The sequence below is a fragment of the Danio rerio genome, chromosome 16 (genome assembly GCF_052040795.2).
Source record: "Danio rerio strain M-AB ecotype USA chromosome 16, GRCz13ab, whole genome shotgun sequence".
Classification (NCBI taxonomy): domain Eukaryota; kingdom Metazoa; phylum Chordata; class Actinopteri; order Cypriniformes; family Danionidae; genus Danio; species Danio rerio.
In genome coordinates, this window is record NC_141036.1 from 56,837,501 (window position 1) to 56,862,709 (window position 25,209).

The 25,209-nt window shown below is 37.2% G+C and overlaps 2 protein-coding genes across 3 annotated transcripts in view; one reads left to right on the top strand and one right to left on the bottom strand.

Moving 5' to 3' along the window:
* The window catches only part of si:dkeyp-97a10.3, a 26,445-nt gene extending 2,125 nt beyond the window's left edge, over positions 1-24,320 (bottom strand). Inside the window, exons 1-8 of one of the 2 annotated variants that reach the window (XM_087288001.1) lie at positions 24,279-24,320; positions 23,926-23,983; positions 21,188-21,535; positions 19,295-19,561; positions 13,762-14,046; positions 10,465-10,569; positions 10,320-10,381; positions 7,439-9,238 (exon numbers count right to left, since the gene is read on the bottom strand). In XM_087288001.1, the coding sequence (XP_087144127.1) occupies positions 7,439-9,238; positions 10,320-10,381; positions 10,465-10,569; positions 13,762-14,046; positions 19,295-19,561; positions 21,188-21,535; positions 23,926-23,968 (2,910 nt within the window). In that variant the 5' untranslated portion in view covers positions 23,969-23,983; positions 24,279-24,320. Of the gene's footprint in view, positions 1-7,438; positions 9,239-10,319; positions 10,382-10,464; positions 10,570-13,761; positions 14,047-19,294; positions 19,562-21,187; positions 21,536-23,925; positions 23,984-24,186 lie in introns of both variants that reach the window. The other variant, XM_087288000.1, reaches the window with a different exon arrangement.
* Positions 15,193-25,209, top strand: part of LOC137487230 (uncharacterized) — a gene marked incomplete at its 5' end in the record, with an annotated part of 37,534 nt that continues 27,517 nt past the window's right edge. The window contains 1 exon segment of the mRNA NM_001441603.1: positions 15,193-15,224.

The following is a 25,209-nucleotide window of genomic DNA, read 5'->3' on the forward strand; positions in this document are numbered from 1 at the left end:
GAGGCCAAACTCTTTCTACTTTGTTGTAGGCCTATATTGAAAGTCTAAATACGTTAAAGCCAATAATCACTACAGCCTGACGGATAAACAAATAAAATTAAAACCTTATGAATAAACAGGATATCTTGTAAGATACTGCATGATCCAAAAATAGTATTATTTAATATTAATAATAAAATATTAATAATAAAAGTTTTCATTCCATTTTGGGCATGAAATCCACGCTAAATCCACCCTTCTGATGGGATCAGTTTAATCCAGGTTTTTTGGATCAAAGTGATCCAGATCCTACAAAAAAAGGTCTGAAAAACCCAAACTAAAGGTTTGATCCGGATCAAAACCAAGATTGGATTACGTGATCTAATCCGACTATGTAATCCGTTTTTTCTTTTGAAAAACCCATTTTCAAGATTTGATCCAATCCCTTATCCAAAATCCTAGTGGATTACTTTTGAAAAACCGGGCCCTGGAGTTTAATAGGTGAGTTTTACCATTTTTCAATCTATTCAGATGATTTTTGGGTTGGCAGGAGAACTTTTAGCTTAGCTTAGCATAGATCATTGAATCGGATCAGACCATTAGCATCTCACTTAAAAATGACCAAAGAGTTCCCATCATTTTTACAGCTCTCCTAAAGTTAAACAGGTGAGTTTTACCATTTTTCAATCCATTCAGGTGATTTTTGGGTTTGTCAGAAGCACTATTAGCTTAGCTTAGCATAAATTATTGAATCGGATTAGACCATTAGCATCTCGCTCAAAAAGGACTAAAGAGTTTAGATAAATTTACAATTCAATCTTGAATCTTTTTTATATATTTATAATGTTCTTACACCTTTACCAAAGTGAAATTTCAGCACTTTCCAGGTGAGTTTTTTTATTTTTAGTACACCAAAAAGTGTGGTTATGATGACATCTGACAAGCTAGTACAGCAAAAAAAAGTCACAAAAATGCAGTATTTAAATCTCATAGTTAAACAGAAACTGAGGCGTACAACTGCAAAAAGGTCCACTTTTTGAAAAAAAAAAACCACCCCTTTTACCAGGCTGGCTACGGGCCTGTTAAGTCACTATGCTTAACTACTCCTGCAAACCTCTTGATTTCTCAGCATAGGAATTTAAATAATACTTGTAAAACTTTGTTGTACGGCTTATTGCTTGGTAATGGGGAAATGCATTGCAGCAAATGAAGCAAAGAACTGAAACTAACACGTATTGTGTTGTGACTAATTTAAATCTCTTAGAAAAACAATTGCAAGACCACAAGTCTTTTGCCTTCCCATGACGCATCAAATAATAATCGCCGCAACTTCTCGTAAATGCTCAAACACGTTTCAGTGTTAAAAGTGTTAATAGAGTTCGTTTTTTTGCTTTTCTACCGAGCAGCGAGCTTTTCTGTGATGCTTTCTGCAGGACTATCCAGAAACGATGCACTGAATGCTTTGCACGTGAAAGGGCTTTAATAATACTCACATCCTCATAAGTAGCTAATTTGGACTGACCTACATTGGTGAAGCAGAAATGCGTTTTAATTTTAACATCAGAGAAGGCGGTGGTATATTTACAGCATAAATATAAATATCACATTTAAAAGAAGAGCAAAATATTTACTGTCAATTATACTTTTTCAAAAATAATTATGCATTTTTCTTTATTTGTTACAAAAGGAAATTAATATAATAAAGTACTCATTGAGCTCGATGCACTGGATTTTGAGACTGCATGGATAATGATGAATGCAAACAAATCTGGCTTAAACAAGGCATTCATTCATTAATTTTCTTTTTGGCTTAGTTCCTTTATTAATCTGGGGTCGCCACAGTTGAATGAACCGCCAACTTATCCAAATTAAAGTCATACAATCTCATTCACAAACATACAGTACACTGTGGACAATTTAGCATCCCCAACTCCCCTATAGCGCATGTGTTTGGACTATAGGGGAAACCGGAGCACCTGGGGGAAACACACGCCAACACGGGGAGAACATGCAAACTCTATGCAGAAATGCCACTGACCCAGCTGAGGCTCAAACCAGCGACCTTCTTGCTATGAGGTGACAGCCCTGACCACTGAGCCACCGTGCCGCCCTTACACAAAGGCACACATATAACAAATCAATTTAGAATTTTCTTTATGCCCAAAAGCAATGCATATGGACGTTGTTTAGTTGTTTTTGCAAGTTGTTTACTTGTACATTTACAGTGCTCAGCATAAACGAGTAAGCCCCATTTTAAAGATGAATATATTTATCCATTTCCCAGAGATGGGTTGCAGCTGGAAGGGCATCCGCTGCGTAAAACATGTGCTGGGTAAGTTGCGACTGTCCTAGCTTAATTAATAATTTTAGCTTGATTGGGATGAGGGCAGCACGGTGGCGCAGAGGCTAGCTTTTTCGCCTCACAGCAAGAAGATCGCTGGTTCGAGCCACGGCTGGGTCAGTTGGGTTGGTTTGGGTCATTTTTTAAAGGAGTGCATAAAATATAATCAACAAATTACAAGCAGAGACCGTGATAAATGCAAGATAGACTTAGCCACTCCCATACATAGTTATGCTGTGTGTTCTAAATTGATCCCATTTTGGGCTGAAATTTTTAAAACTCTATCCAAAAATATACATTGTGAATTAGTTTTTGACCCACTTTTGGTCATATTCAGAATTTCAGACAAAACTAGATCACTCCAGGATTCTCAAAAACAACCATTGTCTTACAGCCTTATTGTGGCAAAGAAGCTGGTGCTAAGGTTTTGGAAATCAACAGAATCCCCATCATTTAGATCTTGGCTGGAAAAATTGACTAAATTAGCACATCTGGAAAGGGTTAGATTTCTTATGGCAAAGAAACTGAAAAAGTTTGACAAGATTTGGTCTCCTCATCTCCTCTATCTTGAAAGCGCAGGTTAAAAAACCCAGATGGTGAAGGTCACACCAACAGTACTGGATAAGCTTTAGTCCCAGGCGTGGGGTGGGTTTTAGGGGTTAGATATTTTGGGCCCTATTATACACCCGGCGCAGTGTGGCGCAAGGCGCGGCGCAATAGTCTTTTGGTAATTTCAGCTTGGAGTCGTTTTGAGGCGTTGCGCTACGCTGTTTAAATAGCAAATGCATTAGCGCTCATTTTTGTGCCCATAGGCGTTCTGGTCTAAAAAGGAAGGCGTTCTGAGGCGCATTGCTGGCGTGTTGCTATTTTGAGAAACTATAATAGATTTTTCATTAGACCAAAACAAACCCGGTCTAAACTCCAGCGCAGAGTTGCTCCTCGCTTACACACTGCTTAATACACACAAGATGTAGAGCTATACGCAAATATGTTTACATATGAAAAAAAATTAAATATTAAGGATATATATAGGATATAATAAGAATAGATATAGGATATAAATATAAAGGATTAAAATATTACAAAACATATTATTTTCTAGCCCACATAAATATGAAAAATCACTGCTTTTATGTCTTCATCTCGGGAGGCTTTTTCAGTTCATTCATAACAATTTGCTTTTGTATAATGTTATTATTATTAGCAGAATTATTTATTATATCCATATTTATATTTGTTTTATTAAAAACAAGCTTAGATTTGCCCACCTGTCAGGTTTTAGACCATATGGGGCACAGCATGTGTTGTAGGATATAACTCAGGTTTTTGAGCACATTTTGTTATTATTGTTCATTTATTCGTTTGCTGGAAATTAGAACTGAATTTAGAAATAGTTTTAAAACTAATATTTGCCGTTAACAAACGAAAGTATTTATTTATAGACTAATTGATGTCTGTGCGTAAAGGTTTCCCTATCCAAGGGTAAAAGTGAAAGTAGTTCCATTATCTCTCATTCTCACGCAGTAGATGCTCTGTTTTACAGTTTTCTGTTAAAAAAAAACGTAATTTACAGTACAGTAATTTATTGAAATAAAACTAGCTTGAATAATATTGCAAGCTTATTGATTTAATTCTTTTATTAACAGGGATTGTATCTGACTTTGACATTTTCTGCAGGAAACTGATCTCGAGAGTCTTTGTTTTTATTGATCGTATGCAGGTCAGGGGTAAGAAACCTGCCAAGCCACACTATAAACATGTTGCCATGACTTATTGGTCATATGATTTTTTACAATGCAGCACCACGGCAAGGTCATAACCTTAAACCTTATGGCATAAAATCTACTGCACAAGAAAACACTCATGCAGTTTAGCCATAAGAAGCAGCCTCAGGTTTAGGGCAAGCATACAGTATGTGCCATTTTGTTGTTACAGAACAGGATATTGTCTATATTGTCTTAAATATCCAGTTTTTGGCTGTTTGCACTGTGCAGACTAAGTAAACAAATAATAGTAGCAAAAATAATAATAATAATAATAGTGCATTTTATTTAAAGGCACCTGTTCATCATACATCCATATATCATAGAAAAAGAACAAATAAATAAAAGTATTCATTCATTTTTCTTTGGGTTATTTATCAGGATTCACCACAGCGGAATGAACCACCAACTATCCCGGCATATGTTTTACGCAGATGCCCTTCCAGCTGCAACCCAGTACTGGGAAACACCCATACACTCTCACAATCACATAGGCCAATTTTGTTTACCCAATTCACCTATAGCACATGTGTTTGGACTGTGGGGAAAACCGGAGCACCCAGTGGAAACCCTTGTGAACATAGGGAGAACATGCAAACTCCACACAGAAATGCCGCTTAGCCCAGCCGGGACTTGAACTAGCAACTTTCATGCTGTGAGGTAACAGTTCTAAAAACTGAGCCACCGTGCTGCCAATAAAAACAACAAAATAAAAACAAACTATATTCATTCATTCATTTTCTTTTTGGCTAAGTCTCTTTATTTATCAGGGGTCACCGCAACTGTATAAACCACGAACTTATCCAGCATATGTTTTACGCAGCCGATGCCTTTTCAGCTGCAACCCATTGCTGGGAAAAAACAAACTATATATATATATATAAACCACATATTTACACCACTACATACTCAAGACCATGCCATGCACCACCATTGGTTGATGATTAACAATGCCTGCATGTTATTGGTCAAGATAACTGTCAAACATTACATTCAGCAGATTTTAAAGGGGCAGTTCACCCAAAATGGAAAATTCCACATCACTTACTCATACACACACAACAAAACTAAAGCAAGATATTCTGAAGAATGTTGGGAAAAAGCAGACACTGACATCTATACTCAGGGGCGGACTGGGACTAAAAATCAGCCCTGGCACTGTAGCCACATCAGCCCACATTATCACACCGACACAGCCCCACCCTCGGACACGCATATTCACTACTTTTATTGGTGTACAGATGGTAAAATAATATAAGCAGTACTATATGTAATAGATGTTTAATAGATATTTATTTTGTGTTTGGACTTGTGAGGGAAACCGGGACGAAACCCACACGAACATGCAAACTCCACACAGAAACACCAATGACCCAGCCGAGGCTCGAACCATTGACCTTTTTGCTGTGAGGCGGCAGCGCTACCCATTGTGCTGTCCCCTTTTGAGACTATTTCAGTTAATTTTATGCATTTGGCAGAGTCTGCTTTTAGAGCCGTTTTTAAGTTTCTCTAAGCTTTTTGGCACTGCCTTTCCTTTTTTTACGGTCCATCTCTGACAATTAGCTTGTGTTTCACCTAATGTTTGTTTGACATTCTAGCCAGATTTTGATTATGTCCGCATAACCTCTGATTGGGCCAGCCCATCTCGAAACCATCGCCGATTGGGCCAATGTTTCACATTTATTATTATTACTATTATCATCATCATTATCATCATCATCATAATATTCACATCTTGCAAAAAACAAAAACTGCCTGTATGTAAAAGCAATACTTATAAAAATATTTAATAAAAAATAGCATACCGGCCCACATTTAAAAAATGGTCCAGCCCTTCTGGCATTTGCCAGAATTGCCAGGTGGCCAGTCCGCCCCTGTCTATACTAGAAACCATAAATACTATCAAAGTCAATGGCTCCTTTTTTTTTCAACATTCTTCAGTATATCCTCCTTTGTGTTCAGCAAATGAGTATGATTAATGAAGATGAGTAAATGAAGAGTTCAGAAGCAAAAACCTCTAAATGTCATCTAAAATCTTGAAAAATGAGCATTTATTTTGTGAAGGTTTGGTAATTGATCTTTTTTGGTAAATAATAGGTAGAGCCAGACAAAATCTGCGGACGTTTTTTGCCATTTCTGCAGAGAATTTTGGTAAAAGTCTGCGGATTTCTGCTCAATTATTTTGGCAGTATCATAACTAAAAACTTAATATACTGTATTAAACAAAAAAATAAAATCTTTTTAACTTATTTAATGTTTAACCTATTTAATGTTTAAAATGCAAATCCAAACAGATTTACTTTATTTGGTAAATAAAGCAAGTTTGTCATGTAATATATCTAGCAAAAGTCAGAAAATATTACTGTACAAACTGCATTGTACATAAAAAAAGATGAACATTTTCACATTAGTCAATAATATTACTGAAATTAAGTAAAAAAATGAATAAATATAGATCTACACACATTTACTCAAGTAAATAAACTGAATTAATGATGGGCTAAAGATCAGCGGAAAATCTGCAGAATTCTGCGCGCGCAGATTCCAAGTGGGCCTAATAATAGGTTCTTTTCATTGCCTTTAAAGTGAAACAACTAAACATAAACATAACAGACATCTGCATCTGAACTCTTCATTTACTCATGCTGCACTTATGTAATGTAATATAATAGTGTATTCGTGTATTTGTGTATTTATTTAGCCTTGCAACTAAAGCGCTTCACAATCATGAGGGGAGAAGAGTCTCTCCGCATTACCACTAGTGTGCAGCCTCCACTTGGATGATGCAACGGCAGCCACAGGACAACGGCGCCACTGAGCTCACTAGATACCAGCCATCATTGGTGGAGTGGAGAGACAGTGATACAGCCAATTTGGTAGATGGGGAAGATTGGGAGGCCATGATGGGTAAGGGCCGAAGGAGAGAATGACCAGGACACCCTACTCTTTACGAGAAGTGCCATGGGATTTTTAATGACCACAAAGAGTCAGAACTTCGGTTTAACGTCTCATCCGAAAGACAGCGCTCAATGACAGTATAGTGTCCCTTTAACTATACTGGGGCATTGGGACTCACACAGACCGCAGGTTGAGCACCACCTAATTCCACTTCCTACAGCAACCCAGTTTTCTATCGAGGTCTCCCATCCAGGCACTGACCAGGCTCAGTCTTGCTTAGCCTCAGTGAGTAACCAGTCTTGGGCTGCAGAGTTATGTGGCTGTGGGTATTTCGACTCTTCAACCCTGTTTGAGTTTCTTTCTTCTTTCTACAACTCAGCATTTCCATTTTTGGCTTAACTATACTCTGAAAACAGGAAAGCAATCTTATAAATATGGTACTAATCAGGTTTCTTACCTGTTGCATATGCATTGGGTGTCCATGCATGTGATGCATCCCTGGCATCCGTTGAGGGCTGATATGCCTAATATGGGTTTGTCTGTGTGTGTTTGGAGATCTGTGTTGATGCTGGACTCTCACAGGCTGGACTTTTTGTGTACGCTCACGTGGAAGTGTTTGAAACTCTGCTGGCCGCAGAACCCGAGGTGGAGTAGGAGCCCTCTTTCCCGCTTTATTAACCTGCGGGACGGGTTGAGGAGGTCCAGGGTTCTGCAGGGCTGCTTGAGTTTGCTGGTTTCGATTGGCGAATGTGTTAATAGTCTGGGCAGTGTGTTGGCGAAGTGCCGCCTCGGTAAGAGAAACAACTGGCTGAGCTGAAACTTCTTGAGTTCTGGTGGTAGTTTGTGCCTGAGGATGTGTTTGAGGTATTGCCGTTCCCCGAGGTTGACCAATGGGGATTGGATTCTGAACTCGAGAGATTTCAGTTTGAGGTAATGCATGTCTTGGGATTTGCGATTGGACTTGACTAAACAAATTTGGATCCATTTGGGATTGGTTGTGAATAATTGGTCTTTGGAGGTCTCTTCTTTCGGGGGAGGCAGCAACTTGGGTTGACCTGTTAGAAAGTTCAGCTTCGTGGTGTCTCTGAGGATGTGTTTGAGGTATTGTTGTTCCCAAAGGTTGACCAATAGGGATTGGATTTTGACCCCAAGAGGATTCAGTTTGAGGTAATGCATGTCTTGGCGATTGGACTTGCATCTGCTCCACCACTTGACTCCACAAATCTGGGTCGTTTTGCAATTGGCTGTGCATAGCTGGTCTATGCATGTCTCTTCTTTGGGGGGAAGAAGCAGCTTGTGTTGACCTGCTGGAAAGTTCGGTTTCGTGTTGTCTCTGAGTAGAACGACCCCTTCGATTAGCCTGCTGAGGAGGTCTCGGCATCCAGTCTGAAGATTCACTATTATCAGAGCTTTCCACTTCTTGGTTGGGATACGCCGGCGTTCCCCGCAATCGGTCCCAAGGGATCTGCTGGAGGTTTGTGTTCGTGTTCTCGAACTGATTGTTTGTGCGATATCGGTTTGAACGACCGGTTTGCTCTTCTCTTGTTGACTGCATGTTGGCATTTCTGCGGTTTGCATTGGTTTGGTTGGAATGGTGCGAGTAGCCAGTCTGAATCAGGCTGTTGGTTTGTTGGGATCCATTTGCTGAAGCATTGTTTAGTGTTTGATTGCCTGATCTTGAGTTCTGCAAGGCACTTTGAGAGTGATTTCGATGGCTGGAGTTTGTAGGTTGGTGTATTGCATTGGTTTGCATGAGGTTATTATGTTGGTTAGAGTTCTGTAATCCAGTGTGTGGAGGATTTGCATTCATGTGTTGACTATGTAGTTCTCTTTGGTCTGCATGCTGCCAGGCTGTCTGCTGTGCATCTGGAGGGTATGTGTTCAAGTTGACATGCACTGTTTGAGGTTGTGTGTTGAACTGATCAGTGTGTGGCAATGCATTGAGGCTTACATGAACAGGCTGGGAATTGCCCGTTTGTATGACAATATTAGGAGTGTGTTGTGGGAACGACCTCGGAGGGTCATTGTTGGGATTTGTTGAATTGTTGCTGATTTGATGCCCATTGTCTGGCACTGCACTGAAGTTGTGCTGGAATTCATCAGTGTTCAGATGGCCATTATGATGGAGTGAGTTTCTGGCTACGTTTTGTGCCATTGTGCTGATGTTCCCATTGTTGTGATTAGTGACGTTTTGTGGGAGCGAGCTGTGTAATGTTGGATCAGGGTGGTTTTCATTTACAAGAGCTCTGTTTGCTATCTGAGAAAGAGATTGGAAGAGATGTTCAGGCTTGGCAACAAGAGCATTGGAATTATTACAAACTACTTTTATCTGGGAACTGAGTTTCTCATCCAGAAATGGAAAATCTGTCATCATTTACTCACCATCATGCTGATTTAATCCCATAAGATTGTGGTAAATCTTTAACAAACTAATTCAAATATGTTGAATAAAACCTGATAATCATATTTTAACCCTGCTTTGTTAATTAACATTGTAATGTCATGTGCATTTACAGTATATAGCATATTTATTACATTAGATTCGTATGTATATTATGCATATTATTATGCATTATTTTTGTGTCTTCTAAATTTAGTTACTTTGACAGAAACCTCTCAGATTCCATAAATAACAAAAATATTTGTTTACCAAATTAACCCAAGTATTACAGGTTTAAAATGTGATGGGAGAGTGTAAATGATGAACAAATAAATAAATAAATATAACATTTTTTAAGTAAACTTCTCTATTTGAATATCAAAAAAGAGCCAGAGTTGGTTCTGAAGAATCTAACTAAGGATCTGAGAATCCTTGTAGCAAACTTATGTGTGTGTTGCTTCAAGAAAACTAAAATATGATCATTAGTCGTTTATATAATTATCATTATATCGTTTTATTGATCCTTAGTTAAAATGACGCAGTGGCGCAGTAGGTAGTGCTGTCGCCTCACAGCAAGAAGGTCGCTGGTTCGAGCCTCGGCCACAGCGGAATGAACCGCCAACTCATCCAGCATATGTTTTACTCAGCGGATGCCCTTCCAGCTGCAACCCAGTACTGGGAAACATCCGTACACACTCATTCACCCATACACTATAGTCAATTTAGCTTTTTCAATTCACCTATAGCCCATGTGTTTGGACTGTGGGGGAAACCGGAGGACCTGAAGGAAACCAACGTGAACACGGGGAGAACATGCAAACTCCACACAGAAATGCCAACTGACCCAGGCGAGACTCAAACCAGCGACCTTCTTGCTGTGAGGGGACAGTCTAAACCACCACTAAACCACCGTCCCACACCACACAAAACCCAATAAGCAAGAATAACACTGTCTTACTGTCATTCCTTCATTCGGGTTTGTCTTCTGAAGTTCAATATTATTTTTTAATCTCCGATCAACTGCAAGAATGAGCATATGAGCAGATCAGCACACTTAGCATCATGAATCAAACAATAGACAGACATATTTAGGAGACACCTACCATTTCTCTGTCGCAGGAGCACAATGATGACAATGATAATAATGAGGAGCGCAACAAAACAGCCAACGACGATCCCCGCGACAGCCCCAGCGCTGAGACACGTACCTGCAAAGAGGATATATCACACTGATGAATTAGACTCGCAAGCACACAGAAATACATCCAGGGCATAAAGGGCAGAAAAAGAAAACACATGAATAATAAAACATTACACACATAAATTAATTAAATGTATTTTTTTATACTTTATTTTATTTCATTTCAAGTTTAGCGAAAATCTAATCATCCCAGAAGGAGGACGATACCAGAGCTGTGAGTTAGAATGGCATATATTAGGGTATGGTGTATAGCAGGGGTGGCCAACCCTGTTCCTGGAGAGCCACCTTCCTGCAGATTTCAGTTGCTACCCATATCAAACACACCTGAACCAATTAATTAGGACCTGAACACCACGTGATAATTACAGGCAGGTGTGTTTGATATGGGTTTCAACTGAATTCTGCAGGATGGTGGCTCTCCAGGAACAGGGTTGGCCACCCCTGGTGTAAAGCAATTATGTAAACAGGTAAAGTCTATTTCTTGGTTTTGTTGAGCAGTGAACCAGATGTCGGACTGAGACCGGAGACTGTTGATTGAATCTGAACACGGAGGATTCGGGAAACACATAACTAGGAGGGAATCACAGCCGGAAGGAGGACAGATGCAGACACTGGAGATAAGCAGGAACAGAGGGGTAAGTATAACCGAGTCGTTTAAGGTTTCACTGCCCGTGAGGTTTTGTCTGTATCTCTAGTGATGAGGCTGGACATTGAGTTATGGCCGGTGAGAGGTGTTATGAAGCAGGAGTGATGAGCGGGGATAACGTGTAGGTGCATGACTGATTCAGGTGAGAGGGATCTTGATGATTGGGTTGACTGTAAGCGGGTTGCTTTGGGTGACTGTGAGTGGGGAGAACCTGGTCTGACTGTGACGTTAATATTTTGTAGAGGATTTTACAGCAGAAAATAATTATTTGGAACACCAAAATTAATTTATGTCAGTAAAAACATTAAACATAAAACAATGAAAAACATTCAGTTTTGGGAGTCTGTTTTTGATTCATTTTCAGCAATTACATCTATTAATATTGATCCCTCTCCATTAATTGGCCTGTTTGGAGTTCCCAGTTACCATTGTATTTTTCTGAATTAATAGCTTTTCTGTCATTATTAGCTAGGCGGTGCATTTTGTTGCAGTGGATAGTTTCCTCAACCCCCATCCCATACTCAGTGGATTAAAAATGCCTTATTTTTTGTTAAATTAGAAAATATTAAACATAGTCTTCGTGGTTCAGTGGTCAAATTTTCTAATATTTAATTGCCTTTCTTGGAACAATCTCTGAGACCTGAGGCAGTTAGGGTGCTTTCACACCTGCCTTATTTAGTTCGATTGAATCACAGTAGAGTTCGTTTCCCCTTTTGGTGTGGTTCATTTGGGCAGGTGAGAATGCAGCAATTGTACTCGAGTGCGCACCAAAAGCGGACCAAATAAGCGTACCGAGACCTGCTTGAAGAGGTGGTCTCGGTACGCTTTCAAACGAACCCTGGAGCGGTTCGTTTGTGGTGAGAATATAATCCGTACTAAAACAGGTCCAACCGCAAAAAGTACTGCGCGTTTTGGACTAATTCAGCTGACTATCGTAGGCCGATGCGCTGTGCATTATGGGATATGGAGGAAAAATATTTGTTGACAGCACTTTACCAACAGAGAGAGAGAGAGAGGGGAAAACATTACCTGATGGATCGTTGGTAATATTTCCGCAAGATGACCATGTCGCAGTTTAGCTAAATTAATTCACGCCTCCTCCTGAAGTGACGAGCGATGCATTAACACACTGTTTTCCAGCCGCGGCCGCGCTTCATTTCGAAATGTTTAGTTTGTCTAAAGCAGGCATACAATCAGTCAGCGCAGTCGTCCCTCCAGAGTAAAAGGTTTTGTTTACCTGCGGGAGTTCACTGGCATTTTTCCGCACGTGAATTCTGATCAATAAGCAGCTTAGGAAATATGTTCAACAACATCTGGCCAATGAGAGATGTGGATTTTGTCAGATGACTGCATTTTGGTTCATTTCAACTGGTTCGGACCAAAGCCAGCAGTGTGGTGTGAAAACGACCCAAAGACGGCAGGAGATGCAACAATGTAACATTTATTACCCTTGGTCCGGACCAAATGAAGAGAACTACAGGTGTGCAAGCACCCTTACTGTGTAGTGAATGGTTGCCGATCTTGCATTTCGGTTTTGATCTGTGCCTTCCAGATGAGTATTAGTGCTGCTGATATGGCACAAGCATACAACTCTTTCTTGACATAAAACCACATTGTTTGAAGAACATGCCACCCCCCAGCCTATTTAGTTTAATATATTGTCCCTTTTCTCTCGCTTTTAATTTTTTTCTTTTTTATTATTTCTTTCATTACCATTGTTTATTTACTTAATACACCATGCTGTCAACCTCAACTTCTGTTACCGACTTATTTATATGCTCAATTTGAAAATGAATGCACATCATATATTGTTTATGCACATCATATACTGTGTTGTACAATATGTGGGTTACAGTGTGGTTTGTTTTGATTCTAATCAATTTTGTACTGTTATATACTGTTTTTTTCCTGTTTGTGCTGTTATTGTTTTTTTTTCTACTTTAGTTTGTTAATCATCAAAAAATCCAATAAGTAAATCTTTTAAAAAAATAAATAAATAAATAAACATTCAGTTATTGAAACTTCCGGGACAATGCATATTTTCTACGTTTACAAAATAAAAACTGAATCAATTGAACGGAAACATGCCATAGGAAATGGAGAAAGGGCACAAAGGGCAAAGAAAAAAACCACACATGAATAATCGAGCTAGCAAACAGGAGAAAATATCCTGCACAGAAAATCACTGTGGGCGGATGGAAATTATGACTCCTTTCTGAGAGGTGACACATGAATTTATCAGTCCAGTGGTTGATTATTACTCCCTCTCTGGTCAAGAAAATGAATGTCAGGCTGAAGAATGACCCGACAGATGCATCCGTCACCTATGGAGCCAGGTCAGTCTCAAGAATATACATTTAGAGAAAAAAAATATTCATACACGCACAGATCAACTCACAATTCACATTTATAAAATCCAAATTGTGAATTAAAAAATGTGGTTTTGGTTTCCTTAGTAAATGTTAAAAGCTCATAAAATCAATAAAGACAGTATGTATGTACTAGTTTAGAGACTAATCTGGCCCCATAGTCACCGAACTGTCATTAACTCACCCACAATGGCCAGGTTAATCTGCTGACTTGATGCCCCTCCCGTGATGCCATTGTGTGCGGTGCAGACGTAGCTGCCGCTCTGATTGGTGGAGAAGATCTGCAGGGTCAGCGAGCCACTCGCTGATTGGCTGGAGCTGACCGTCTGGCCGTTGATTTGCCATGTGAAGGATGCAGGAGGCAGAGAGGCAGATGTACAGCTGAGAAGCACCGACTGACCCACTGTAGCGTCTCCACCTCCAACACACTGATTAGAGCTCTTTGTCAGCTGGGGAGAATCTGGACCATCTGAGGAAGCAGCAACAGCAAGCATTAATTAAAAGTAATTAATGATTTATTAATCATTATGAATGGTTTATTAAAGGCTCATCATACTACAAGTTAAAACACAAAAACAACTAAAAAAAAAAAAAAAGCGCTAAGACCAAAATGTCTCTCTCTCTCTCTCTCAGTTTTTCGGGACTCTTTATCAGAAGAAGAAAAGTTAAAACTCAAAAACTGGATGAATGGAAGCGAATTGCCTGAATGCACTGACTTTTTTCCTGACATATGCGTAAGACCAAAAATAAATGAAGAGGACTTTGCACTTTTATACTGGATTTTTCAAAATGATGTTCGTTTCACTGTTTTTAATTCTCTTGGTGGAAAATTTATTTATTCATTCTGTGTTAAAGTGTTAAACAAAGGAAAACTAAAAAATAAGATTGACACACCCTGGAGAAAATTTTTGAAAGTTAAAGATGAAATAATGCTAGTATGGGAAGCAATTTATAAGCCACCATTGACAAAACGGGTTGGAGATATTCAATGGAGAATACTCCATGGTATTGTTCCTGTAAATGCTTTTGTGTCTATTTTAAACTCTGATGTTACAGATTTATGTCCTTTTTGTAATTGTAGAGAGACAATTTTTCATTGTTTTCTTAAATGTGAACGATTATTTTCATTATTTGAGTTTTTAAAGGAATTGTTTGAATTGTTTGGAGAAATTTTCTCTGATGTTTGTTTCATTTTTGGAGTGAAAATTGGGGGGGAAAAGAAGAATGTTTGTAAAATGTTAAATTATTTGGTAGGACAAGCGAAAATAGCAATTTACATAACAAGAAAGAAAAAATAGAACAAAGCACTGATTTAGATGTTTTGTTGTGTTTTAAATGTATAATAAGGGCTAGAATACAGATAGAATTTAATTATTATAGATTGATGGATAATATTGTAGGTTTTAAAGATATTTGGGATTCAGATGGAAAGATATGTACTGTTATAGGAGAGAACTTATCTTTTTCTGAATTATTTTAAAAGAAAAAAATGTGTTAATGTAATTATTTTAATGATCTTATACTGACTGTGTTTTGATTCCTTTTTAAAAAGGCAAAATAAAGTTTGTTAAAATCTAAAAAAAAAAAACCTCTCTCTCTATATATATATATATATGTGTGTGTGTGTGTGTGTGTGTGTGTGTGTGTGTGTGTGTGTGTGTGTGTGTGTGTGTGTGTGTGTGTATATGTATGTATGTATGTATGTATGTATGTATGTATACACACACACACACACACACACACACACACACACTTATTAATTTATAAATGTTTTTGTCAGATATATATATATACATATACACCTGACAACAGTAGTCACCGATCTAAGTTTTAGGGAAAACAAATAATAACTTGAGTTTTAGTTGATCATCTGGAATCAGAAGTGGCTTATATGAAAGGCAAAGGCCTCTAGATTACGCTTATTTTACCACAATAAAATATGATCATGCCTTGATTTTGAATGATTTCATTAGGACAGTAAGGTCTGACTCTAGAAAAAAGTCTTGTCACTGAACAGAAATAATGTCCAGTATAGAATATAAAGTCCTGCTGCAGTGGAGACAGAATGAATATTGTGTCTGACTCCATCATGAGCTTGGAGGACTGCATCCATACATCTCTGACATGACTCAAATCACTGATTAATAAAGTCATCTGGAATGGCAAAGAAAGCGTTCCTGCAGGACTCCCAGAGTTCATCAAGATCCTTTGGATTCATCTTCAATGCCTCCTCCTGCATCTTACCCCAGACATGCTCAATAATGTTCATATCTGATGACTAGGCTGACCAATCCTGGAGCACCTTGACCTTCTTTGCTTTCAGGAGCTTTGATGTGGAGGCTGAAGTATGAGGAGCGCTATCCTGCTGAAAAATTTGCCCTCTCCTGTGGTTTGTAATGTAATGGGCAGCACAAATGTCTTGATACCTCAGGCTGTTGATGTTCCCATCCACCCTGCAGATCTCTCGCAGAGATGTTACTGAATGAAACCCCAAACCATGATTTTTCCTTCACCAAAACTTGACTGATTTCTTTGAGAATCTTGGGTCCATGTGGGTTCCAGTGGGTCTTCTGCAGTATTTCTGATGATTGGGATGCAGTTCAACAGATGATTCATCTCATCAATACACAAGACTGTATGGGTGTTTCCCAGTGATGGGTGGCAGCTGAAAGGGCATCCGCTGCATGAAACATATGCTGGATAAGTTGGCAGCTTATTCTGCTGTGGTGACTCCTGATGAATAAAGAAACTAAGTCGAAGGAAAATAAATGACTGAACTTACGTGAAAATGTGTCCTTTATTAAATCACTTTTAAGTATTGTTTTCAGTAAACACACTTATGTGATCTATATATACTCTTATTTTATTGCAATCCAAGCCATAAAAACAAGAATAAAAAATTAAAATGATTTAAATGTTACCTTAATCACACACACACTTAAATACACATACATGTTCATAGCAAATAAAAATGCTATGCACAAAACAATGTGCATTTGTATGTCTAATCACGTAATATGACAAATGTAAAAAACAACAACTAAATTATATTAAATATAAATACATTAATAAAAATAATATAACAAAAGTGTAATAAACTTTAACACAAATTTAACAGAATAATTAAACCATATTTAAATGTAAATATGAAAATGATGCAAATTTATAATAATTCACTATATTCAAAACTTAAAAAAACTAAAACAGTGTCTTAGTACTACAAAACCCCCCACAGAATAAAATACAAATAAAAAAAGGTTTTATGCAAATAAACACTCTTTGCTCCTCCATCTGCCATAGGCTGGATTATTGGTTGTCACTGTTGTCATGTTCCCTCAGACAGATTGTAATTAGTCACTAGTGGGGCAGAAATTAATCCAAATTATGTATTATGTTTGTCCAACAAACTGGAACACTACAAGTGCTTTTGTCATTTGATTCATGTTACATGTCTGGCGCTGTTTTTGAAAGCGTGCTGTCATAAAACTGAGTCAAATGAAATTGTTATTTTTATCAAAGTAAATGCAAACATGTTAAAGTACTATTTATAAAAAAATTCAATTATATTTTAGTTTTCATAAAATTTATGTTTTTTTTAATGATTTTAGTTAGTTTTAGAAAGTGTGTAATGTGTTTTTACTTATCCATATTTAATTAAGTACATTAAGTTCAATTAACTGTAAACTGTGACTTTATTTTAATGATCTGTTTGTAGAATTTACGTTTCATTGCATCTACGTGCCAACTAATTCTCATTAGATTATAAGTAGACTGTTAGGTTGGGGTTAGTGTAAGTTGACTTGTACTTGCAAAGTTTCTTATAGTCAGTTAAATGTTTGTTGAAGGAACAGTATCAACTATCAAATGGACCATTAAAAACAAAGTGTTAGCTAATATTTTATTCAATTTAATGTTTGGCAAATGTTTTATATATTGTATTAGAGGATATATGAGCAGAAATTAAAAGTATTACACCAGAACAATAAATAAACAAATAAATAATATTATTTTAAATATTTAACGCGTTAAAAGAAATAACGCAAATAATGCAGTTGCAGTTTTTTTTTATTTCCTGTTGTGGCCGACGTGTGTTTAGGGACAGTGGGCAGCAGAATAGTGAGCGAACCCCCCCTTCTTCACTTTCATCCGCTACACCGACCCTCTCCTTCATGGTCCCCACTTTCATCAGCAAAAAGGTCACTTTCTTTTTCACTTTCGGCCTGAAGGCAGCGTGATTGCCGTTTGCCTAAAGCGCCAGTTCAGCTTGCCCCGGCCCTGCACATGTTTGACGTGTAAAGAAAGAAGACCAAGGACGCGCTTTCAGACGGAAAGTTTCAGTATAAAATAAATAAAAATAATTCATTCAGGATGTTTTAATGGAATTTGATACCGCATGGCGAATAGAAAGAAAAAAAAAAAGTGTGTTTAATTACGCAAATTTTTTTTTATCATTTGACAGCCCTAATATATATATATATATATATATATATATATATATATATATATATATATATATATATATATTTTTTTTTTTTTTTTTTATTATTATGTTTATTAGTCAAAAAAACAACAAAGACCCTCCAGTTATTGAAACTTCTGTGACGATTCATATTTTACCGAAGTCACTCATTAATTTTCTTTTTGGCTTAGTCTCTTTATTAATCTGGGGTTGCCACTGCGGAATGAATCGCCAACTTAACTAGCATATGTCTTACTCAGTGGATACCCTTCCAACCGCAACCCAGTACTGGGAAACACCCATACACTCCTATTCATACACATACACTTTGGCAAATTTAGCCTATTCAATGCACCTATAGAACAGGTGTTTGAACTGTGGGGGAAACCGGAGCACCCAGAGGAAACCCACACCAACATGAGGAGAACATGCAAACTCCACACAGAAATGCCAACTGACCTAGCTGAAACTCATACCAGCGACCTTCTTGCTGTGAGGCGATTGTGCTATTTACTGCGCCACTGTGACACCCATTTTAACATCTTCATTCATTATTTTCTTTTCAGTTTAGTCCCTTTATCAATCTGGGGTGGTCACACAGCAGATGATGTTCTTGCAGCCGCAACCCAGTACTGGGAAACACCCATGCACTCTCATTCATTCACACACATACACTACGGACAATATAGCTTACCAACTTCACCCGGAGAAAACCCACGCCAACACGGGGGGAACAAGCAAACTCCACACAGAAATGCCAACTGGCCCAGCCGAGGCTCGAACCTGCAACCTTCTTGCTGTGAGCCGACATCGCTACTCACTGCGACGCCCCTATATAACCGAATTACTTTTAATTATTGATCTTGAACTAGATTACCTAAAACACTATCTACGAATACAAAACGAAAACTGAATCATTTCCTAATGGACAATGATCCCAGATGCATATCTGGCAACTCAAAAACTGCTGCAACTCGCAGCCCAATTGTTAAAAAGAGAGATAAAAACGAATAAATCTACCTGAATTTGAAATCAAAACTAACGAAAAATCAAACTATTATAACCCTGATCTCTTTCAGCTATACTAATTAGACTTAAATATGAAATATTTGTGTTGATGATTGAATGTTTGTGTTGATTTGCGTTGTCTGTTTTGTTCAGTGTATGCAAATGTGGGCATACGGTCCAAGACAAACTTCCCCATTCGGCACGATAGTGTATTGTGTAAGTAAATATAACTACTTTCTGAATGACTCACAGTAGATGTTGAGGTTTCCTTTGGCTGTCTGAGCGCTGACGGGGTTGCTGACAGTACAGGAATATTGTCCAGAGTCTTGTCTGCTGGCCGAGTTGATGAGCAGAGATCCAGAGCTGATGCTGATGTGGGAATCAGAGGATAGAGGAGCTCCTGCTTTCCCCCAAACCACACTGACCTGAGAGCCCGCAGTCCAGCTGCAGCTCACAGACACATTCCCTCCTTCCAGAGGCAGAGACGGCAGAGAGAGACTCACACCGCTCACTGCATCTACACACACAAACACACAGCTGAAGTCAGAATTATTCGCCCTCCTTTTTTAAATATTTCCCAAATGGTGTTTAACGGAGCAAGGAATTTTTCACAGTATTTCTTAATATATTTTTATTTAAAGAGAAAGTCTTACTTGGTTTATTTTAGTTAGTATAAAAGCAGTTTTTAATTTTTAAAAAACATTTTAAAGTCAATATTAGCAATGTCTTTTTTCAGTTATCTAACTTTTGTTATACGTTGACCTTTTACCTTACATTTGCCTAATTACCGTAATTAACTTACACTCACCGGCCACTTTATTAGGTACACCTTACTAGTACCGGGTTCTACCCATCATAACTGCATTAATCCTTCATGACATAGATTCAACAATGTAATGGAAATATTCCTCAAGAGATTTTGCTCCATATTGACATGATAGCATCACACAGTTGCTGCAGATTTGTCGGCTGCACATCCATGATGTCAATCTCCCGTTTCACCACATCCCAAAGGTGCTTGTTGTCTATGTTGTTGTTTTTACCATTAAAAACTAGTATTTTTAAATGGTTATGGTTAAAATAGGGTAATTTTAATAGTTTAATAAAATTTATTCAACTTTTGGAAAGTGACGCCGTCATTGTCCCGCAAACCCCCAGGGGGGTCCCGACCCCCACTTGGGGAACCACTGTTCTAGTCAGTCCTGTGGGCATACGTAGAATCATATTGTCATAACAGGCAGAAAGACTACTACTGTTATTAATTAACAAACTATTCTTTTTAGTCAGCATTGTGGGCATATGTGGCATTAAACTTCCATAACTGGTGTAAATACAACTACTATTATTAATCAGCCATTATTTAAAGTCACTTTAGTGTGCATATGTGGCATTATACGTTCATAACAGGCTTAAATACAACTACTATTATTAATCAGCCATTATTTAAAGTCACTTTAGTGTGCATATGTGGCATTATACTTCCATAACTGGTGTAAATACAACTACTATTATTAATCAGCCATTATTTAGTCACTTTACTGTGCATATGTAGCATTATACGTTCATAACAGGTTTAAATACAACTACTATTATTAATCAGCCATTATTTAGTCACTTTAGTGTGCATATGTGGCATTATACGTTCATAACAGGCTTAAATACAACTACTATTATTAATCAGCCATTATTTAAAGTCACTTTAGTGTGCATATGTGGCATTAAACTTCCATAACTGGTGTAAATACAACTACTATTATTAATCAGCCATTATTTAGTCACTTTACTGTGCATATGTAGCATTATACTTTCATAACTGGTGTAAATACAACTACTATTATTAATCAGCCATTATTTAAAGTCACTTTAGTGTGCATATGTGGCATTATACGTTCATAACAGGCTTAAATACAACTACTATTATTAATCAGCCATTATTTAAAGTCACTTTAGTGTGCATATGTGGCATTATACTTCCATAACTGGTGTAAATACAACTACTATTATTAATCAGCCATTATTTAAAGTCACTTTAATGTGCATATGTGGCATTATACTTTCATAACTAGTGTAAATACAACAACTATTATTAATCAGCCATCTATTCTAGTCAGTATTTATGTGCATATGTACTGTAGCGTCATACCGAACACCTTGAGCTGCACTGAACACGTGTTCACACTGAGTCCAGAGGTAGACGAGGGTTCGACAGAGACGCTGTAGTTTCCAGAGTCGCTGATCTGGCAGCTGCTGATGGTGAACTGGGTGGCAGATATTGTGATCCTGCCCTGGAACTGCTGAACCGGCATCAGGACGGGCCCACCGTTCACCCACATGGCCAGTGTAGTGGCTGCGCTGTCCGTCCATCTGATGAGGGGCACATTTGGCACAGTCTGCACCTCAAACACTGCAGTCGCTCTGGAAGCCACCAGCAATGGAGACGTCGAACACTGAACAGGAACAGGGCTCAGACATACAACTGCCAATGGAAAACCTGTGGAGATTTAGAAGTGCAGTATGTTAAAGCTGTAAAAATCCTAATTTAAAGCTTTTTAAACTAATTTTAATCCTTAATTTAAATTAACATCAAGCATTTTAGTATCAGTCAAGGATATCTATAGGCTTGTGTTGAAAAAGTCTCAGCAACTTCTGGTTCATGCTGACTTTAGCATATCCTGAAACTGTGGTTGGATCTTGAAACTGTGTGTTTACTTGAATGTCCTACATACTTTTTTTTATCTGATGCCATTTAAAAAATGCTTGATCTTTTCTACATAATGTGTGCTCCATAATAATAACCCGTTCTACAACAAGACACAACAAAGAAAGGAATGATGATGCTTGCAGAAGAAAAAAAATAACAATGCATTAATGCACTGTATATGAAGACACAAGCAAATAACATACGTCAAAGAGCTTAAAATAACATCATAACAAAAGCGCAGAATGCCGTGAAACTAGCAGGTGAACACAAAGGTGTGTCACAAAGGTGTGTCAAAAATGCATACATGCACGCAAAGCTTGAAAAAATACATGTCTGTAAAACACTCCTTTGTCTACCACATCAGTGTCTTCTAAAATCAAAATCGGAAGCAGAATAAAACAGTCTCCTCATAAAAGCTGGCGTATCAGTGCGCTGCAACATTGAAAACATATGATTCGATTCGCGGCTTCTGATTGGTTCTCGGGATATAGCGGCTTTTGCTGTCAAAGGTGAGTGGCGTTTAGAGGCTTTTGCAAACATATTGTTATTTCTGAATGCGCTGACACTGCGATTTAAATGATTAGAAGCAAAAATATTTGTTGATGGAGTACTACATGCCTAAAGCATTCACTCAATGTCATAAACGATTTTTTGCCAGAAATGGCATTTAGCGGCTTTTGCGTCTGAACTCTACCAAAGAGCTTAGAATGACTAAGAGGCGACACTCTAGTGTAATTTGTAAAACAGCCACTAGAGGGCGATTTTGAAATGAAAACTCCAATAGAACAACAGCATATTATAAGTCTGTAAAATAAACTATTAAAAGTGCTGATGATTGTGATAATAAGTGTTGTATTGTCGTCTTTTAGGTTGTATCTCAGCTTTAATGCACTTTTTAAATAAATAAATAAAAAACAAAGCAGCTGCTTGCCATCGCGACAGTAATGAGATCCAAAGGACGGCTGATCACTTTCACTCCAAAATGGCGGAATCCAGGGCTGTTGCTGGGCGCTGCTGTTGCAATGGAACGTTCTATTGAGTGTCGCCTCTTGGTCATTCTAAGCTCTTTGACTCTACATAAATACACATTTATACATACATGTTTTTTAAGGAAACTTTTTCTGTTGATCAAGGCAGCATTTAATAAATGCTAAAAAAATATTTAATTGTTAAATATTTATAAAAATTGTAATAAATTTCATTCTTTGCTTTCATATTGTATGTAGTTTCAAATGAAATGATTACTCCAGTCATTATTGCTTTTATTACTATTGCCATAAATAATAATAATAATAATAATAATAATAATAATAATAATGACAATAATTAACATTAGTGATTTCTGAAGGATCATGTGACTCTCATGATCATGTGAAACTGGAGTATTCAAGCTTAAAATTAATCTTTAAATTACTCGAATAGTTTATTAAATTTATTTATAAACTATTTTGAAAAGTTATTTTATACTGCAATAACATTTGACAATTTTACAATGTGTACTACATTTTTGTTTAAATAAATGCAGCCTTGGTGAGCAGAAGAAGCTTATTTTAGATTAGAACATTTAAAAACCCAACTGACCCCAAACTTTTGACCGGTAGTGTACATACTACAGGTCAAAAGTTTGGGGTCAGTAGGATTTTTAGGTAAAATATTGCAATATCAGATTTTTCCTAATGTACAATATGTTTATTTAGGTACAAACTCCACATAGATGTCATTAAAATCTGACTATAAACTGAATCTGAGCTGTAAAGTGCTCCCCAAATGAAGTGTTACTTTTGTTGCATAATTTACTATTAGATGCACTAAGTTACTGAGGTAAAGTTGGTTTTATATTCACACTCTCTCCTCAGTAATATGTCACTAAATTATTTTTATAATATAATTATATTAATTATATTTATTATTATATTATTTGCAAACTCTAAATAATGAAACCATAGCAGGCGATGACCATCAAAGTACAACATTGTTCAGTCAAATACATAGTGCTTATGTTGGTTTGAAGTCATACTCAGATGTGATTTCAGACCAAATATACAAAGCACCATGGTAAACAACACAGGGAGCATGTCACATGTTATCACTGAATGAATGTGTGACTATAAAACCAACTTTACCTCAATACATTCGCTTGTGCGTCTTCAGCAAAATCACATTAAGTTTGGGAAACTTACTTGTCAAAGACAAAACTACAAAAGGATGAAGAAGTGCGTTCATGTCAGTCTGGAGGGCCTGAAAAAAAACAAAATTAGTTTCCAGATGCTTCACTTTACCACATATTACAGCTTATAATTCATGATACGAGACATTCTGTCAACATAAACGATACTGGCATCAATCACTGTCTCATAGACTGTATTAGCGACGTGTTAAAACACAACGACAGAGCTTATACGGTCATTACAGTATTAAAATGTGAAGTTATATGCACTCACTATGCGGTTTTCTCCTGGTTTTCATTTTCCTGTCATATATATCCGCGTTTGGTTTCACTACACGCTTTTTGTTTTAGCCAGACTGGTTTTACCTGTCAGTAGACGACGCCTCGGGTCCTCAAGTCTCACCGCAATGCAAAATAAAAGTCCGGGTTGCTTTATAAAAAAATAAAACGGTATCCTGATCAACTTAACAAAAAAGTAATCCCAAAAAATTATGCAAATTTTTGTATAAACCTCATGTTTATTGGAAAGTTGTACACCCATAAATGTACATATTCTAAATGTTTTCAAACAAGAACTGAAATAGGAAATACCATTACTACAGCTTTCTAGCCTAACAAGAGTGATGCTTAAAATGGAATTTGTGCTTTAATATGCATTAATATTTATTTCCTTTTTATTAATGCTCTTTTGTTTTCTTCCCCACTTTGTTTTACAGCTTAAATTTAATTATTAATCCCTTATTATTGGGGAAAAAAAAAAAAAAAAAAATATATATATATATATATATATATATATATATATATATATATATATATATATATATATATATAGACTGTATAGACAATGCTATTTTTTATTTGTATATACTGCAACTTTTGTTGTCATTGCTGTAATAAATTTGTTTCAAATCATAATGCGCGTCCACCTAATGTAGCGCGGTAGATTAAAGCCCCTTGTGTGTGTGTGTGTCTCTCTGTGTGTGTTCAATGGTTTGTTATGTTTTATTTTTGAGGGTCAAAATCAAATGAAAAGGCACTTAAAAATTACCTGGCTGTCATAACTATTCACATTTTATATTCACAACCTGCTATTTTGGTGTTTACTATGTAATTATGACTGTATATTGTTGTTTATTTATGTTTTTCTGTATAGATTGTCTTTTGTTTCTTTTTTTGAAATTTCAAATTTGCTATATTAATACAAAATTTGAATTAATTATTATAGAAATGTTTTCTTTTGTATACATGAGGGCCCCATTTTGGTGCTAGATCAGATATTGTTGTGGCCCAAAAGTTT